This window comes from Pogonomyrmex barbatus, unplaced genomic scaffold (genome assembly GCF_055798465.1).
Source record: "Pogonomyrmex barbatus isolate J1 unplaced genomic scaffold, ASM5579846v1 scaffold18, whole genome shotgun sequence".
Taxonomy (NCBI): domain Eukaryota; kingdom Metazoa; phylum Arthropoda; class Insecta; order Hymenoptera; family Formicidae; genus Pogonomyrmex; species Pogonomyrmex barbatus.
In genome coordinates, this window is record NW_028297114.1 from 3,125,851 (window position 1) to 3,144,768 (window position 18,918).

General features: G+C 36.0%; 3 protein-coding genes across 6 annotated transcripts in view; all 3 read left to right on the forward strand.

Moving 5' to 3' along the window:
• The window catches only part of LOC105426201 (uncharacterized), a 73,640-nt gene extending 62,297 nt beyond the window's left edge, over positions 1-11,343 (forward strand). For 3 of the 4 annotated variants that reach the window (XM_089075011.1, XM_011637323.3, XM_089075010.1), the window contains 6 exons: positions 4,333-4,597; positions 4,681-4,847; positions 5,407-9,159; positions 9,263-9,299; positions 10,190-10,387; positions 10,500-11,343. In XM_089075011.1, the coding sequence (XP_088931137.1) occupies positions 4,333-4,597; positions 4,681-4,847; positions 5,407-9,159; positions 9,263-9,299; positions 10,190-10,387; positions 10,500-10,529 (4,450 nt within the window). In that variant the 3' untranslated portion in view covers positions 10,530-11,343. Of the gene's footprint in view, positions 1-171; positions 2,971-4,332; positions 4,598-4,680; positions 4,848-5,406; positions 9,160-9,262; positions 9,300-10,189; positions 10,388-10,499 lie in introns of those variants that run through there. The other variant, XM_089075012.1, reaches the window with a different exon arrangement.
• Positions 11,344-11,490: 147 nt separating this feature from the next.
• LOC105426206 (inositol-tetrakisphosphate 1-kinase) lies at positions 11,491-14,316 on the forward strand. Its single transcript, XM_011637328.3, has 5 exons — positions 11,491-12,168; positions 12,808-12,906; positions 12,982-13,123; positions 13,214-13,350; positions 13,441-14,316. The coding sequence occupies exons 1-5, from the start codon at positions 11,923-11,925 to the stop codon at positions 14,014-14,016; spliced, it is 1,200 nt and encodes a 399-aa protein (XP_011635630.2). The 5' UTR covers positions 11,491-11,922; the 3' UTR covers positions 14,017-14,316.
• Positions 14,317-15,758: 1,442 nt separating this feature from the next.
• On the forward strand, positions 15,759-17,838 carry CIAPIN1 (cytokine induced apoptosis inhibitor 1). The gene is made up of 5 exons (XM_011637329.3): positions 15,759-16,145; positions 16,418-16,743; positions 16,828-16,972; positions 17,097-17,209; positions 17,308-17,838. The coding sequence occupies exons 1-5, from the start codon at positions 15,992-15,994 to the stop codon at positions 17,419-17,421; spliced, it is 852 nt and encodes a 283-aa protein (XP_011635631.2). The 5' UTR covers positions 15,759-15,991; the 3' UTR covers positions 17,422-17,838.
• The last annotated feature ends 1,080 nt before the right edge of the window (positions 17,839-18,918 follow it).

Sequence of the window (18,918 nt, forward strand, 5' to 3'; positions counted from 1 at the left end):
AAGCCGCGAGACAATTCGACCGTTTACGCATATTGAATTGTCGCATATACGTTTGTTATTTATATATTTTTTTACGGAGCTTTCACCACACCGAATGTGATAAATGTGAAAATTGTGATTGTGACATATCAATTTTTATTAGCCCAGACAGTTCCAATTTTTGATCTTCTATAATTGGAAACAGTAACATCCATATTTAAAGATTGTCATGAAACTCTCTAATCGATTTAGGGAATGAGATGAAATTTTGGATATTATTTGATTATTTTTTTGTATGTAAATTTCAGCGTTTTCTATGCTTGAAAACATTGTGAAAATACACACACACACACACACACACACATATATATATAGTTTAAAATATATAGCGACCTTAACGTGATTCGCCCAGGGTCTGTCAGGGGTGGCGGCCCTCCCGAATGAAAATCAATGCCAATATTCAGCTGGAGTGGGTGGGATGAAGGAAGGAGAGCGGAACGCAACGTGGTGGAATATTGATCTGTGCACGTTCCAGACGGCTCGGAAGGCACCATCTCTCCGGGCTGTATAACGTTGCGCGATGATTCCGCGCGCTTAAAGCGGATGAGGCGTAAATTATTCAACGCTAGCCGATACAACAAATGGACCGGGCTCGAACAAAATCGATTCTCCGAGGATGGGATTAATTACGTGGGACGCGATCTCCGAATTCGTCTCCGCGATATCGAATTAACCGAACGAGACCGAAAATGCAATTTTTCCTCGGATGCGGGTGTATTTAAAAATAAAAAAAAAAAATTATTAACAACACAATTCTTCGTATACCATCGCGATTGATTGGCGCAAAAATTAATAACGACCGAGAGATCTCGATTACGCGATATTTTTGGACGCAACGAAAAAAAAAGATATGTTATAAAAGGAAGCAGAACGAAATGTGAAATATTGTGTTTATCTAATTTGCGAAAGAATGCAGTTTTCCTCTCGTTCTCCATCCTTTCTGTTTTACGTGGAATTCGCGAATTCGAAAAATGTAGAATCGATTCGTCGCGTACACGGCCGGTTCGTCTCACGTCCGGAGTTAATCTTTCGTCTTTAAGGGTCAACATTCCCGATCGTTACTGTGCATGGAGACCGTTATTATGCGATAGCTCGCCGTAACAGGGTGACGAAAACCGTGCACGATAGCGCGTCGCGTGAATTACAGCCGTGATGACTAACGCGCGAGCCGGTGATGATCGCGCCTTTACGATCACGCGCAGATAAAATAGTAAGATATCTAGAGTTCCTCCATCTCTCTATTCCACGAACAACCTACGTTCTGAATTAATCCGAAGCGTTAATCGCTGTGACTTTGAAAATTAAATTATTCCACTTCGCCGAAATGAATGCAGAAATGAATTTTTTTCAAATCGCGCAGGAGAAAAACAATTTTGCTGAAGTATCTAAAAATTTGAACAGACAAAAATAATTTTATTGGGTCATTAAAATAATTATTAGAGTATTAAAAGTTTTTAATATTTTTTTATTAGATTTAAGCATCCCATATAATTATTTTAATGGTCCAGTATAATTATTTTCAGATCTGCATCTGATCAAATGTTTAAATATTTCAGCAAAACTAATTTTTTCCATGTACATGAAATTGATCCAAATTCTTTCAACCGATCGTGAACGAACTTCGAAAACTCTCTTCAAAAACGTCGGTCGCAGAATCGAAAAATAGATCCGAATAATAAAATAAACCGTAAAATGAAACGATCTCCATTCTATTAAAATCTATTATTAAAATCAAGGATCCACGAAATTGAATCCAAATAATTTAGAATTCTCGAAAGAGTGGATTATCGAATGAAAATTTATAAATATAGATTCAATTTCTTTATCGTCCCGAAATATTTTCCGAGATATTTTATCACGTAAGGATTTCAGTCGCATTTCCAAACGAGCTAATCTCTCGCGCGGTCAGTGACCGGATCTCGTGCGGAGGGCGAGAAGGCGCGAATCTTCAGCAGCGGACGACCGCCCCGTCGGTCCATCGTCTTTAAAGGACATTGTGCATTACGTACCTTTGACGTACTGTTATTGATCACGCGCGCGAGGAAGCATTAAAGCGGCCGAGGGCTTCTCGGGAGGCTACGCGTGATACAGCCGGAGGATCGTTGACGTCATCCGACGTCCGATCGCATCCCATCGGCCTTTTGCTAAATTGGTGTCCTCCGCCGAGACGCATGCATCTGCTTTGTTGTTGCGACGCCCCGCGACATTTCCTTTGAAAAAATGTCAACGGCGGTTTTCCTCGTGGATGCGCCCGGGAGGCGCACCGCGCGATGACGCATACGAACGCAGGGAACGATCATCCGCGCGCGCGCGTGTGTGTGTGTGTGTGTGTGTGTGTGTGTGTGTAACACGCGTGCTCTCACGCGCGAATTAGTCGCGCAGCAAAAAGCGCCGGCGTGTTATTCACAGGTCAAACGCTACGAGCGAGCGATATCCTCGTCCTCATGTTCGTTTTTCTCTTTGTCTTTTTTTAATCGCTTCTCTGGCGAAATTCGCTTCTCGCTTAAAATATCGGAGTAAAATATCGGAGTAATTTCTGGAGCGATCGGACGAGGAGAAACGATCGAATCGGCGAGGTGAAATCTCGAGTTATCCAACAGCTGGGCGGCGACGGTGGCGAAAAGAACGGTTGGCTCGCGGGTTGATTCCGACGCGGAAATTTGGAGCCTCTCCCCTTTAAGGATCGATATTATTGTCTATAGAAGCGTGGGTTGCAGCGCGGCCGGGATCGCGGAAGGTTCGACGGCATAGCTGAACGTAGTACGAGAACTGCTTGATTTTCAGTCGTAGTCGGGAAAGAGCTGGAACGAACGGGAGGGCGACCACCCCCGCTTAGTACGAGAGAGATAGAGGGAGAAAGAGAGGGAGCGAGAAAGAGAGCTTCAGAGCTTTATTATCGCCGGTCCTTGAACCCGGCTCTGCGACTCGAACGTAACGCCAATATTTTTTCGTTCTCCCGTTTTCTCTGTACGGGCTTTAGAATTTTCGATTGTTGTAGAAATCATTATTTTTATTAATAAAATATTTTACTAAAAATATAGTCTTTTATATTTATACCTCGATAAAATTATAGTCTTTTATACTTGTATCTCATGAATTTCTATTTAATATTTCAGATTATCTTTAAGATTATCTCTTAACTTTACAATTAAACGAAAGTGCCGAGTTTCGATTGTAGAAAGATGTCAACATTATGAATAATATTTTATTTATCAGAGAGAGAGAGAGAGAGAGAGAGAGAGAGAGAGAGAGAGAGAGAGAGAGAGAGAGAGACTCTAAGAGAATGTGTTTTACATGTTGTTAAAAAATTCAATGTTTCGTCTTTGCTACAATGCTGAAAGCGTTTGCAGCTACACGTGTGCACGAGCGATGATCTTTTTTTTTCTCCTTTAATCGCGCTCATCTTTGTTTGTCTATTATAATTGGGATTAAACGGCACGTGCATGTCCAAGGACACCGCACGCTGTGCATGCCAATTGATGCATATTTTAAAGCGTACGATGGACATTGTCAGGTCGCTACACATGGATATTTAATTGTTAATGTTTCATCGTGTGACATGCGACATACATTATTGTGTGTCGCACATGAGAAACAGCGGTCATATTATTTTTTTCACGCTCCGCTAAAGCGACACGTAGGAAATGTACCGGGCGATTACTCTGAGTGTTTATTTGTCACTTGCTTGTGGAAAATTTTTTTCTTTAGTTTTGCATAATGTCATTCAAAAAATCACGTCACTTCATCACAATTTTCTTTTATATTAGTTATCATTTGTAAAAGTCACGAAGCTGAGCTTTTATTATTCGAAATAACTAAAATCGCGAACGGAAAACGGTCTCGTTGAAGTTTCTAAAAATTTCACTAGATACTGACCTGAAAGTAATTTTATTGGGTCATCAAAATTATTATGTAAAGTATTTATTTATGCATAATGATAATACTGTAAAAATTTTTTGTATTCTAGTAGTAGTCAGCTCGTACGTTTTATATAATTATTTTGATGGACCAACAACAAAGCTATTTTCAGATTTGTCAAATTTTTGATAAACTATCAAAAATTTACTTTGATAGTTTATCAAAACATTCGGAAGTATATATTTTTCGCCAAATTTTTAAATACTTCTAAATATAATTATTTCTTTTGTATATGTACTTATTAATTTCCATAAGATGTTAATTTACCGATGGTTGTTTTCGATTTTATTATTCTTTTGTGATAAAGATTTTTCTCACGTAGATACAGGTAATGAGAAAAAAATTTATTATTCTTAGCATCTTTTCTTATTGCAGGGAAAATTCGAGTTCTCCGGAAACGACGTGCAACGACGAAGTCTGTCCTATATCGTCATCCTTAGGGGAAATGACTTCCGTTCGCACGTGTTATTGCAAACAGGCGGAGAATATAGCGCGCAAAAAAGATAATGACATCAGAATACACAATGGCAATCGACATCCCACAACTGTCAGACCTAAAAAATTGATAATCTCGAGTAGAACTTGCAGAAATGATGGGGAATCTTCGAAAAAAGAAAAATATGTTATCGACGAGAAAATGGTGTTGTCAATTTCATTAATTCAATTTCAGTTTAGCCACTTAAATATACGTTTTATAAATAATAAGTGCGTTATTCATTGCAGCCTAGCACAAGTCGATCGGTAGAAGTGCAAACTTCTGATCCCATCTTAAGTCCCGAAACATCGGCAACTTTCGAAAATGTTGAAAAGATTATTGACAATGCAAAGACACAACTCATGGAGATCTGCGCAAGACCGAGCTTCGATTCCGCACGACAGAATAAAAATATGTGAGTAGAAAAAAAATCCTGACGGTTAAAGGAACGTTCCATTTTGTATTTTATTTCTATTCTATTTATTTTAGTTACACGAATTCTTTTCTTTGATTAAATTTGGCAATCGATCGATATTATAAAAGGGGTTAATGAATACCGAAGTGCTATTGAAAATTCTTCATTTATATAATTTCAATTTCATTTGCTATACACAGAAAAAAATTAGTCTTGAATAAAAAAAAATATTCTCATATATAAGCAAGAATATTATAGTCTTTTCAAAAATTTTAGTCTTGATTTGATTGAATTTGATATTGTATTGATGCAAATATTACTTTTGCTGAACTCAAGATTAAAAATCTTCTACATGAAGAATTTAGTATTCTAATTTATATATGAAAAATATCTACACTTGCATTAATACTTGACTACTAAAATTCTTCTAAGAAGATTATAATATTGTAGAGTATATAATCTTAGTTTAATTTTTTTTCTGTGTATAATTTTACATTTTTTTCTGTGTATTATTTAACATATATAATTTTATATAATTTCCATCATCAAATACGTTTAGATATTTCGACGATCTGCCCTTGGACAATGAGGAGGAAGAGCTGCAATACGTTCGCGAGTTGGTGGCCTCCAAGATGCAGGAGGCAACCTCCTCAAGATTATCGGAAGCGAATGGCAAGGCGAGCGCCCGTTCGGAGGAACGTGATCGTCCTCGTCCTCCCACCGTTCGCAGGGTTAATTTGTCGGCGCCAAAATTTCAGATGCCGCGACGACGGTACACCGATTGGTTGTCCCTGGGATACAGAAGCGATCGGTCCCGTGAACGTGCGTCGCTTGCCCAAGTGCCGTCGAAGGGCTCGATCGAGGTCGCGACCGAGAGGATCGAGGCGACGGCACGCGACGTCGATCGTGCTCGAGATCATCGACGAACGTCATCGACGAATCGAGAGAACGAGTGCGAGGTCCAGGTAGGACCGTCGGTTCACATCGACGACCGGAAACTGATCAGACAGGATCTGGAGGAGGTGCACATCTCGCCGGAATCGTCCCGGGCGCAAAATCGCACGAATACAGCCACTTACACTTTGCGCCATGACGTCGCTCAAATCGTGGATAACGAGGTGAATGACCCGAAAATATCAAAGACGCCTAAGAAAATTGTACGCATGAGGTTGGATACATTACAAGAAGGAAAGCCGATTGAAACTGCAATTGAAACGGAAACGATAGATCCTTTGGACAAGTCAGAAAAGGACCTTGAAGAAGTTAGGAATTTTGAGCGAGGGGGTGAGCGAATCGAGTCTCCAAAGCAAGAGAAAAGGGATCGAGAACCTGATCGACAGGATGTTGAAGATAAGAGAGCATCCGAGCATCGGGAAAATGCGAGTCAAGGCGCGGCTAAGTCCGCCGAGGCTGATGAGAATGAAGAATTGAAGAACAACTCGAGAAACCACGAAGAAATTACCTCCGGTGATACGAAGATCGCGAAGGAAGACGAAATTTTCCGTGAGGGAAGCGTCGATCGTCTGCGAAACGTGGAAAACGCTGTGGGCAAAATCCAAGAGGAAAAGCAAGGCGATCGATTAAAGCCACTGCCCGCCGGTGACACTTCAAGGAAAGCAAATTTTCCTCGATGTGGAAATATCGCCGCGCGCTATCGAGAAGCGGAAAGCCCGAGACCTTATCGGACGATTGATGGACACTTTTCGCACACGTTCAACAGTCATAACGGACAAGATAGCCTTCACGATGTCGCCGACGAAGATGTGCGTCGTCGACTTTTCGTAGCCTCGGACTGCTCGGACGTTCTTCCGATGGAGAACAATTTGGACGAGATCGATTTGTATCGGCCGCGTCTCGACGAGCTGGATTCGATTCTGCAATTTAACGACAGGAAGATAGAGCGCATCGTTCGCACGACGAAGAACCTCGCGGAATTATTATCGAGCTCTGAATTCGCGATATACAAGGATGAAGAAGAGCGAGTAGTCGCACGAGACGAGAGTCGCAAAGTACCTCAGGACTGTCAGACTTCAGCCGATAAGGACCTCAAGTACTCATCGTACGCACCGACTCGATCGTCGATTTTGGAGATTGACTTGAGGAACGAGGACTTGACGGTCTCGCGTGCGTCAGAGACGCCTCGAACCGGAGAGAATCTGCAGGACGCGAACATGGACGTGAAATCGTCGAAGGGAGATGATTCTCGCGGCAATTATTCGAGGAACTCCGTTGAATCTAGCTTGTTACTCGCGTTGGATTCGAGTGATGATTTCAAGACATCTCGCGACAATGACAGGGCTCGAGGATCAACGGCCGAGGCGCGTTTGTCGGAATCGTCGATGGACAAATCGGACATCACATTTTCCAACTTGGTTCCCGCGTTATCGAGCACGCACACGGAATCGCAGACGTGTCGTCATCGGCAGCAGGAAACCGCTCGGAGCGATCATCACGCGGACACGAGGTCACATGACGTCACATCCGCAAATAAAGTTCCATTTAAACGCGAGCTTCAACGTTCCGGGAAAGAACATCCCGACGACGGAATCTTCGCGCGATTTACCCGAAAGGACACGTCTGAGACCGCGGATCGATTCGTCACCTATATCCTGCAGGATGAGAAACAAAGCATCGAAGGGAAGCTCAGGAACGCCTTGAAGGAATCGGCGATCAAGCCTGCGATGGTGCGGAAACTTTTGGATCATCTGCTGGAGGCCGAATCGATCCGCGACGCGCGTCAAACGGAAACCTTGGATATCCTGAGGGATATTCTGATCAACGTTAAAAATCAATCTGACAGGGGAAACACGAATGACAAGGAGACTCGAGATATTCCTGATATCTCTGCTCGAGCGAACGCTCCGTCGAACGCGATCGACGGATCGACGTTGCGAGAGGAAGCTGCGCGAGAAAAAATTGACGCGAGCGAAATCGGGCAGGTTGCCAAAAATTCCCAGGAGGGAGTCAAGGATACCGAGAAATACTCGTGCGATTTTTCCGAGTGTCGCGAAACGAAGGAGAGCGCTCGCTCTACGGCTCGCTGCGAGTCTATTCGTTGTTCTAAAAATAATAGCGAAAGAGACAGAGACGAGACGGAAGAAGGAGCAGATGTTGCGAGGGTGATACCGATCGATGCTGAAAATCAAACGAAAATCATGAACGTTAATGAGAACGGTCGGAAGGAGGAGGAAGCGTTTCTAGGGAACATCGCCGATTCCTTGATGCAGATAAACGCGCTATCAAACGCGATTGAGGAATCGATTTTGCGAACTCAGGCGAAAATTAATACGAGCGACCTCGGGCAGATCGCTGACAAACCTAACGATATTCGAGATCCCGAGAAATATTTCCCCGATTCTTCCGCCCTTCGAGAAACGAGGGAGATCGTTCGTTCCGGAGTTCATTTCGAGTCCGCTCGAGGTTCTAAGAACAATAGCAAAAACAACAGCAAGGGAAACTCGTGCTCGGAGGCCGAGTCATTAAAGCAGATCTCCGATATCCACAGCGACGATAATCAAAATCCCAAAGAAACTTCTGAACATTTATCTGCGCAGATCGTATCTGCAAGATCGAAAGAGGGACATAAAATGGAAGCTGTAGATTCGAACGCTGGGAATGCAATACTTGAGAATAAAGAAGATGAAACAAATGCTGAGAGGATTGGAGAAGATGAATTAGATAATAAAGATCAGCACGCAAACAAGACCGTCACGCAAGCTGACGAGGCGATCAACGGGCGCTCAGATATCCCGAAAGAAATTATAAAAGAAATTACAAGCGGGGAAACACATGACAACGTCACGTCGGCGGACAAAAGGGCTTTATTTTTTTCAGAAGCTTCGGAGATAAAAGACGAGCGAGTTCATCCGGATGCGAGTTCTGCCGAACCGAAATTTGTCGATGAAGCTAAGCCAGCAAAGACAGACGTTGTTAATTTCGTATACTCGTCGGCAAAGAAAGACGGCGAATCTTCACATGGAATAAAAACTGATCCGCAACATGTTATAATTGAGGAAAAAATTGGTATTACGAATTCTTTACAGGAAATCGAAACGCGTAACGAGCAAATCTCCTTTAAGGAGATCGCCGGAAAGGATGATTCAACGGGAGATACGAGGAACGAAGAAATTCGCGGTACATTTGCGACGATCGAAAACCGCAGAGACGGAAATGACGGACTTGGAAAAACTGCGATAAACGGCAATGAGAGACAATCGATCGATTTGACAGACAGACCGCGAAAGTACAGGACAGACGTCTTGTCTAGTTCTAATTCCAGCGTCAGCAGTACGGTGCTGGATCACGATGACAGGTGAATTTCACGAGAACGTTGTATACGCTGATGTATAATTTATTTAATCACGATTCTAGAATGTGATTTAACATTTAATTTTCTCATTGTGCATTATATTCAGGTCGATCAATGACGTGTCGAGCGGAAACGCGAGGAGAGTAAGTGAAAAGTTTCTTAATTATGAAATTTAATTATTACACAATTGTTACGCGAGAGGGGAGGAAGGGAGAGAGAGAGAGAATAAAATATAAATATACAATAAATTTTTATATAATAGTATTGTCAACATAGACGATCATTGATCGTGAGGAAAATTTCTTTCTTTTTTTCTCTCTTTTATAATAATATTACGCATGAATAGAGACATAATTAAAAGTTATCATTAATTTAATTGCTTTATGAAATGAATATAACGATAAAAGATCCTGTTTGCAGAAAAATAATTAAAAGCCTGAACTTAAATATTTCTAAAAAATGTTTTAGAAAGTTTCAATCATTTTATTTATTTCAGCAATATTTCAGAGAGATTATAGATCTCTAAGTTACTTTTCCGTAAGATTACAAGAATCGCAAACATTATGGCAAATCTGAAAAATATTTCGCAATGTTTATAAAATATTTTAATTTTATCAGATAAAATATATTTCTGAAATATTCTTTTCTGTGCTGCATGTATAATTTTCATAAAAGATGCAAATAATTACATGTCTATATCTTTATATATATTATAATGATATTGATTATATAAAAAAAAACCTGATAAATTTTACATGCAAAAAATAGGTTTTTCTAATGACAATCCTACAATTATGTCTCCAAATTTACTATATATGTAAAAGATTGACAAAAGCAACTTAAATCAAAGTTTTTAAAAAATTATTTTCAAAACAGAAAATTGCAGAAATATTTTTGTTGCAATATTTCATTTGCAGAATCTTATGTGCAGAATTACTGTATGAAATAATTTTTGAAACTTTTCTAAAAGCTTTTTATCAGTAATCGATACCGTGTGGTCTATTGGTAAATCAACTTAACTCGATGATTTCAGATCGAGACTACCCTCGAGACATCTCACTCCGAGGGTGAGCTATATATGCCGAGCTCGTGTTCGTATTCCCTCGGTGAAGTGCGGGTTCTGAGAAGGAAACGCGACCTAATCGAGAACTCTGCGATAGATCGTTGCGACAGCAGTGTGACGGTTTTTATTACCAAGAGTATGCTAACGTCTCTAAACGACTCCACGATGGTAAGTACGCAAGAGGGAAGTTATATTGGCGACATGAATTATCGTTCTGAATCATGTATTATCGTTCTGAATTATTTTGTGGGGATTATTTATTGAATGTTTTTCTTTGCAGTCTCTTTTGGAAAGCTCTGGACGCGTTTAGAATAAATCATGGATTCTTCGACGTGACACATGACACTCCGACTTATCATAAACGGCACCAATCTTCTCTTCAACCATTTTTACTTACACCGTGATAGCGAATCGCACTATCAGCTCGTCACGGCACAACATATTCCCGCAATAGGAATGTTCCAACGTTCCTATAATATTGTTGAAATATTCTGTTGAAAAAAAAAACAAGAAACGACAGAAAGAACAGTTTTACTGAAGTGTCCAAAAATTTGAAAATAATTTTTAAATTAATCTGAAAATCATTTTGAATTAAATAATTTTGTTAGTTTATCAAAATTATTATATGGAATATTCAAATTGAATATAAAAAATTTTGCAGATTTTATTATTATCATTCTTAATCTTATATAACTATTTTAACGGTTTAATAAAATTCTTTTAAAATCTGTATCGTGTTAAATTTTTAGATACTTTGTTCTTTCCATAAACTCTTGTTTTTGTGTAGTTTATTATATAGTATGCAAAAAGCACATATTCTCTTAATTATAAAATACAAAGGGAAATTCTTAATAAATCACAGTAGCTAAGAATTAATCAGAACATTGAAGTAACATTATCATATCTAATATATATATATATATATATATAAATAAATACATTTCTAGATAAGATGAAGTGTCCTCTAGCGTATTTGTTAATTCTGCATCGTTCATACTTTACTAGAATTTTCGCGATAATCGCAGAAAGTTGTTTGCAACATTTTCGCGCGGTCACGAATCGCGGAGCTTCGCGGCGCAGAAAAGCTAACAAAATTAAAAAAAAAAAAAAAAAAAAAAAAACAAGTAGATACCGCGCACGTTATCATCTTCCTCGAATCATCACAATCATAATCCGCGCGTTAGCTGAACGTTTCGAATCGAAACCGAGCGCTGCAATATTTTACTTGTCGCACTCCAGAATTTTTTAACGTATCGATTACACGTTACGAGAAAAAAAAATTCAAGGGTGATCTAAAAATTTCATCAAACAGTCAATCAACACGTTCACGGAGCTTGTCACATGACCAACAAAATAGCCGAACCAACCGCCGCGGGAGGAGCACATGTTTACTCTGCGATCACGCGCGGCCGATAAGGGTTGCACTTTTGGCGGCGTGTGCGTCGGAAGGTAAACAACAGGATTAGCGACGCCGATGTGCGACGTATGACGAGTGGGTGAGCGGCATCCGGAGAGAATCTCGAGAAGTCTCGAGTTTCTACGAGAAGGCGTCATTCTGACGACGGCTGTCGTCGTAGGATCAGTCACGCGCGGCTCGACGTAGCTCGAATAGTGGAACATAACCTCGTCCCACCGTCACGCTGCGCAAGTATGAGCGTATTGGACTCCCGGAGGGTCATTTCCCGGACATTTGCGCCGCGAGGATGAGGGCCGCCGATCGTCTCGCAGTGGAGACGCGAGAGGAGCGCGAGGGGACACGAGCCGCGTCGTCGGCCGAATGCCGATTTGCACGTGATCGATGTCAACGCAGCGTGGCTGACGCCAGCGAGGCCGGAATCATGTGCGACAAGTATGTCATCGGTTACTGGGTGCCCGAGAGGAAGCGACAGAAGTTCAATTGGACCGATTTCGAGCACATATGCGAGTCCGAGGGCTTTCGGTTAAAAATGGTGAGCAAAAGCGCGCGAGGATGCCTCCCCCCGCCGATGTCTACATCGAGTCCTGCTTGTACGAAATTGAATGGGAAGAAGTCAGTTTGAACGATATTCATTTCATGGTTCGGAAAATATAATAGACGACCATACGCTGACTTTCACGTAGAAATAATTTTGATTTATAAATAATTTTAATTTAATTTGGAATTTTTAAAAAAGAGGGATTTAAGTTATGTATTATTAACATATTTTGGTTGCGAGTTATAATACTATTTTTCTGGAAAGATATCTAACGTTGGCGAAAATTATATAACACATGTTTTTTTTATTTTCTCTATTCTTTATTACTCATAAAAATGTAATATCTATATACATTTTTATGAATAATAAAGAATTTTCAACATTTTCATAAAAATGTATAGATATTACATATCTATATATTTTTATGCATAATAAAGACAAATATAATGGATACGAATGTTTGCAATATGTTAATCTGGGCAGTCTCTGCTATTACAATTATCCTTGTAGACATTTTTTTTCTTTTTTAATATTATTAATATATATTGATGTATTTCTCATTTGTTTTTGTATCAAAATTATCTATGCTCTATTGTGTTTGTTCATTCTTTAAACTTTCCATCTATGTTACAGATCGATGTAAATTTAAACCTTGAGAAGCAGGGACCATTGCATGTTTTTCTACACAAGCTGACAGATATGCAATCACATGCAGAAAGTGGTGACAAAAATGTATGAGGATTTTTAGCATATTATTTATTTTATTTAGGATATATTAATAATAATGATTCCATGATCTTTTTATAGGCTGAGGATATTGTTTCAAGGCTTCAGGAATATATTGCAAAACATTCAGATCTGATTGTTATTGATCCTCTGGACAATATTAGAAACTTAAGCAATCGATATAAATCGTATGAGTTTATACAAGAAGGAATCCGATTTAAAGGTATGTATTTATTGTTTGTATAACTATATAATTATGATTGCAAGCGAAACTAAATTGTATGTTTAATGTATCTCAATATATTTTTTCCAGATATATTCACTCCTAACTTTATAGAAATTAAAAGTAAAAACGTTCATGAAATAGCATCAATGTTAAAAAAGCGTGGTATAAAGTATCCATTTGTTTGCAAACCGCTTATCGCATATGGTTCGAGTGACGCACATAAGGTAAGTATATTTTGCGCGAGAATACGTCTGAAGTAAGAAAAGAATTTGAGAAAAATTATTTTGACGTTTAATTTTAATTTTTAATTTCAGATGATGATTATCTTTAATGAAAGGGATTTGAAAGACTGTCAACTACCTTGCGTCGCTCAGGATTTCATTAATCATAATGCTATTTTATATAAAGTATTCGTCGTGGGGGATCATTTTCATGTGGTTGAGCGTCCTAGCTTTAAAAACTTTTATCAAGAAGACTGTAATTCGTTAAATACAATATTCTTCAACTCGCACGATATATCGAAAAGTTGGAGTAGATCTAAGTGGTCTATATTGTCCGAAGAAGACATTCCCTTGACTGTGAAACCGAATTTCCAAATATTCGAAAGGATTGTTAAGAATATTCAAGAGATATTTCGACTTGTTTTAGTTGGAATAGATGTTGTAATAGAAAATCATACTGGGAAATACGCGATAATAGATGTTAATGTGTTTCCTGGATATGATGGTTACCCGAATTTTTTTCAACACTTAATAGATAGTATTAAGAAGTTGTTAGAGCGAGAAGCTTGTAGACAAAACTCCAAGGGCTGTACATTAAAAAAGTGCCAGAGCGATGATCTCGATTCTGGCTTTGAAAGTGATGAGAAAAGGAAATGTTCCACAAATTGAATATACAATGTGTGATGAATAATTTAGGAATTAATCTGTTAGTAATCGCGGTGATACTGGCATTATTGTTTTATATTTGTCTGTATATTTTTATAACCAAAATTTGGCTCTCTTATAATTTTTCGCGCAATTTGATTATTGGGTATAATTTTTTGATATTAAGTTTTGTGTCGAGAAATAAATCATGCGTGGCACATTGTTTATTTCGTAATGTGTGAAATACGAAATAGTGTTTGATTGTTCGCTAAAATTTGGACTCTATGTTTTGTATTTTGTAATAAATCTCATAGTACAACATTATTATAACTGCCAGAAAAGATATTTTCTACGTTACATGTACACAATTTTACATTTTTCTGTGACAACGTTCTACGACGTTCTGTCTGTAAATTATTGAGGATATTAAATACACGCGATGAAAAAAGATACGCACGATATAAAAAATACACGAAGATACAATTAGAAACATTCGGAATAGTCACGATGACATGATGCGAGTGGAATCGAGAACTCGAGTATGAGTACTTTGATATCTTGATACAAACAGATTAAGTTAGTAATTATTTTTATATAAAAAAATTATCATTTTTATAAAAAATATATTTTTTTATATAAAGTATTAATTTTGTTATATATTGAGAAATATATTTCAACATCTTTTTTGTTTTATTGCAATTTTTGATTATTATTTGATAAATGATTAATTTTATATATATAATATATAATTTTATATATATATATATATATATATATATATATATCCCAAACATTAATAATGTATAGACCGTCCTATTTTAAATGTCCATCTTAAATGGTTCAATTAATCTCTTTTAGGGAAAACTTTAAATAAAAATTTTACAATTTTAAAAGGGAAATATAATACATGTATCAAATTTATCGTATGATATAAGATAAGGAATTTTTGTTTCTTACGTGTGGTATTTCCAATTTAAAAGATGAGAATATAAAATATTTTCGTGTAAAATATCTTTTTTTAAATAGAGAAAAAATTGAGATACTTAAGACAGACATTTAAGGCGTTAGGAGGAGGGATCAACTTGTATTTATTTAAGTTCTGATTATTTCTGTAATATATTATATTTTATTCAATTACACAGTGTGATGGGTACATGATATGAGTATGATATCGATCGTTTATTTATATGTACACATATTTTATATGTGAATAAATTGTACAGAGCAGCAAAGCAGTCATTGCTATGACCTGGAAAAATAATAATTTTGAAGCAGTACACAGTTTAACTATTGAAAAAAATTCATATTTATAAAGATAAAATTCATGTATTTATTTTTCGCGAAAAATAATATATTAAATCGGATAAATTGAAGCATACTCGATAAACAAATTTTTATATCTCAATTGCATATATGCATTTTGAAAATATGCATACGTATTCGATATTGAAAATTGGCAAGATTTATTTAGTTTGATTTTTTATTTATCAATTCATTTGATTAATAATTTCGATAACACGATTTTTTTTGCATTCATATCCATTTCTATCGATATGAATTAACTTTAATCTCGATATAATTTTTTATTTTTTTTTACTTCTAAGAAAAAGATAAAAAGTAAATTAAATCGTGATTCAAGTATTGATCTGTACTAACAGAAATGGACGTTAGTGATTTCTGTGTCCGAAACAAAGAGAAGGAATATGTACGAGTATAAATAAAACACAAACAAAGAGGACGATTTCACATTTTCTTGACATTTCCTGATATTTTGTGCGCATGCGCGTCGTACAGCATCGCGTAGTTTAGCCCGGATAGTTTATCGCGCACGTCACACACTCGAGAAATTCTAAAGTAACCTCTCCAAACTCGAATTCGACGGAAAAATAATCTTTCAAGGGCTGCTATTTTTCCAATTACATCACACCTTTACATCACACGATACAAATTCTTTGCAGTGGTTTCCTAATTATTGTTTGTCATCATTCGTTGTTGCAACATGACGTCTCTTGTCGATGAGGGAAATGAAGTTCTCGTCATGTCTGGGAACGATATATCTTCCGATGACACGGCGGAATTTATTGCCATGATCAAGCAACGTATCAGAGATCCCGATAAATTGCATATTGCCAGCTTATCGAATGTAAAAAACGGTGAGTATATACTTCATCTCTTGTGTCGATGTCTCTTTATTGTGTTAATGTCTCTCTCTATCCATTTAATGTAGATTAATTTTAATCTTGATTAAACTTAATCATTTTTTTATCATTTTTTAGTTCTAAGAATTAGAAAAAGATAAAGAACAAATTAAACTAAGATTAAAGTTAATCTATGTTAGTAGAAATGGCTATGAGAGACATTCACACATAATTTATAAAATTTTTTCATACATAATAAAGAAAGCATTGATTTGTTTTAAGTATAGAAAATCATGGTGCATCTACTTTCGATGTCGTTATTGTCATTTTTAAACAACCCCATACAAACAAGGACTTTTTAACAGAAGCGTTAAGAATTCTAAAACCTAATGGCTTGTTAGTCATTTATGAACCACTGTCAGTGGATAAAAAGCCAGGGACAGTACTTACTTATTCTGAGAGAATATCAAGGTTAAAATTATCTGGCTTCAAAGTAAAAGATACAGAGAGAAAGAACTTGGATGAAGACCTAGAGAGTAAAAATCTTTTGCTAAAAGTATATAGCAATGTAGAAGAAGTTTGTAAAGTATTAGCGAATAAACCATCATTTGAGGTAAGATTATGATTTTTTTTTTAATCATACATAATGAATATAAAATTCATTAAAGATGTTATATAGCTGTTTATAACAATTTAGGTGGGCTCAAGTGCTCCTCTTTCATTTGTAAAAAAACAACCTAATGTATGGAAGTTAGATGACTCAGTAGAAGAAGATTTAATAGATGAGGATGAACTTTTGGATGAATCTGATCTCATAAAGCCAGATGCATCATCTTTAAGGGGTAAGTTTGTTGTATGTTTGTTGTATGTTAAATAATAAAATGTGTTATCTTATTTTTATTTTATATAATTAAATGAAAAGGATTTTGTGAATTTACATAAATTAATAAAATCTAATGGTTTCAGTCTGTGCAACAACAGGTAAAAGAAAAGCATGCAAAGACTGTTCATGCGGACTCGCGGAAGAATTAAGTGGTAAAGCTGCACCAGAAGGCACTGTTAAGTCTTCTTGTGGAAATGTATGTTTCATATTTTCTTTTTGTATTGCACATATATAGTTATATAGTTATACAAATTAAATTTAATTTCAACCTTATTCATTAATTTCTCTATTTAGTGTTATTTAGGGGACGCATTCAGATGTGCCAGTTGTCCATATCTCGGAATGCCGGCTTTCAAACCTGGAGAAAAAGTACTTCTACCCGAAAATCAGCTAACTGTTGATTCCTAAATTTGTCTTTCCTTTACTGAAGTATGATTATAATAAATGCATAGTATTTTGATTTACGCTAATAATTGTTCTGTTTCTGTATGATCCTATATTATTAATTTTATTTTAAACATTTTTCGTATGTATGTTTAATGTAAAGAGATAGTTTTATTATTCTTTAATAAAGATGTACTTAAATTATAATTAGAAGTTATTCTATGTAGCAATGTATTTCTTTGTGATATCTTAATTTAATTGATTTGATTCTATTCTGATATAAAAAAATCATGATTATTTCAAAATATTTGTAATTGTCATATGTTAAAGTAAAAAACATCCCTAGAATATCATATTTTGATGTGAAAAGAATTTTAATTATTATTGACAATGTATTTTTCATAGTGATACATATATGTTATTAAACAATTTTTTAATATATTTATGTATATTTTTCTTTTATTTAGAAACCCTTCACCACCCCCACCGATTTTAATCGGCGGTCCTCTTTCTTTTTTTTGCAGATGTGTTTTAAATTTTTTACTATTTATTATTTTTTTATATAATATAATTTAACAATAAAAAAATACAATAAAAAATTAAAATATATTATAAAGATAAAGATAAAAAAAAATAAAAAAACACGAAAATCACGTCATATATTTGATATAACAATAAGATTCGTATTGTTGGATGCAATAATAAAAATTATTATAATTTAGTCGGAATATTTATTTGATAGAAATTAATAAATTTGTGTAGAGGCCCTCTACCACCCCCGCCGATCTTCATTGGCGGTCCTCTTTTTGCATGTATGTTTTAAATTTTTTAAATATTTATTATTTATTATATAATTGAATTTAATATCGAAGTACCCATTCGACTTATCTCGAATATCTCATTCGTATATATTTGATCATTCATGCGATCTTTTTAAAGCATTTAAGAAAAGGATATTTATTTTATGAAATGATAAATAAAATATTGTTTGCGCATGTATTTTAAAATATTATTTTAAAATCAGTTATATAACGATTTACTTCAAATTACATTTAATCTTCCGATATGGTAGGATTTCCCCATACCTGTAAAAAGCTTCTAAAAATTAAATAAAAAATTAAGTTAAAGAAATATACTCTTCCATAACTATATATTTTTAATCAATATTTTTAAATAAACAATTTAATTTCGATTTTCTTTATTAAAAATTAAATCTTCATTAAAGAAAATAAAAATTAAAATCTTTATAAAGAATCACTATCCATGTTTATTCTACTCTTGTCATAAAGATAAAACAAACTAATACAGTATTAATAACACTTAGAAAAAAGGAAAAATTTTCTCTCTGAATGTTAAATTAAGTTTATAATTCAATTTTAAAAGTAGTTAACTTAATTGCTGAAATAGCTACTTCCGGGAACTGTCGAGAAAATTCGGAATTTAATTTCGATCCTGGAATTTTCAATAGATTGCGAAACTAGGCGTCGCAGATAGATTTTGTGGAAACGATGAAAAATAATA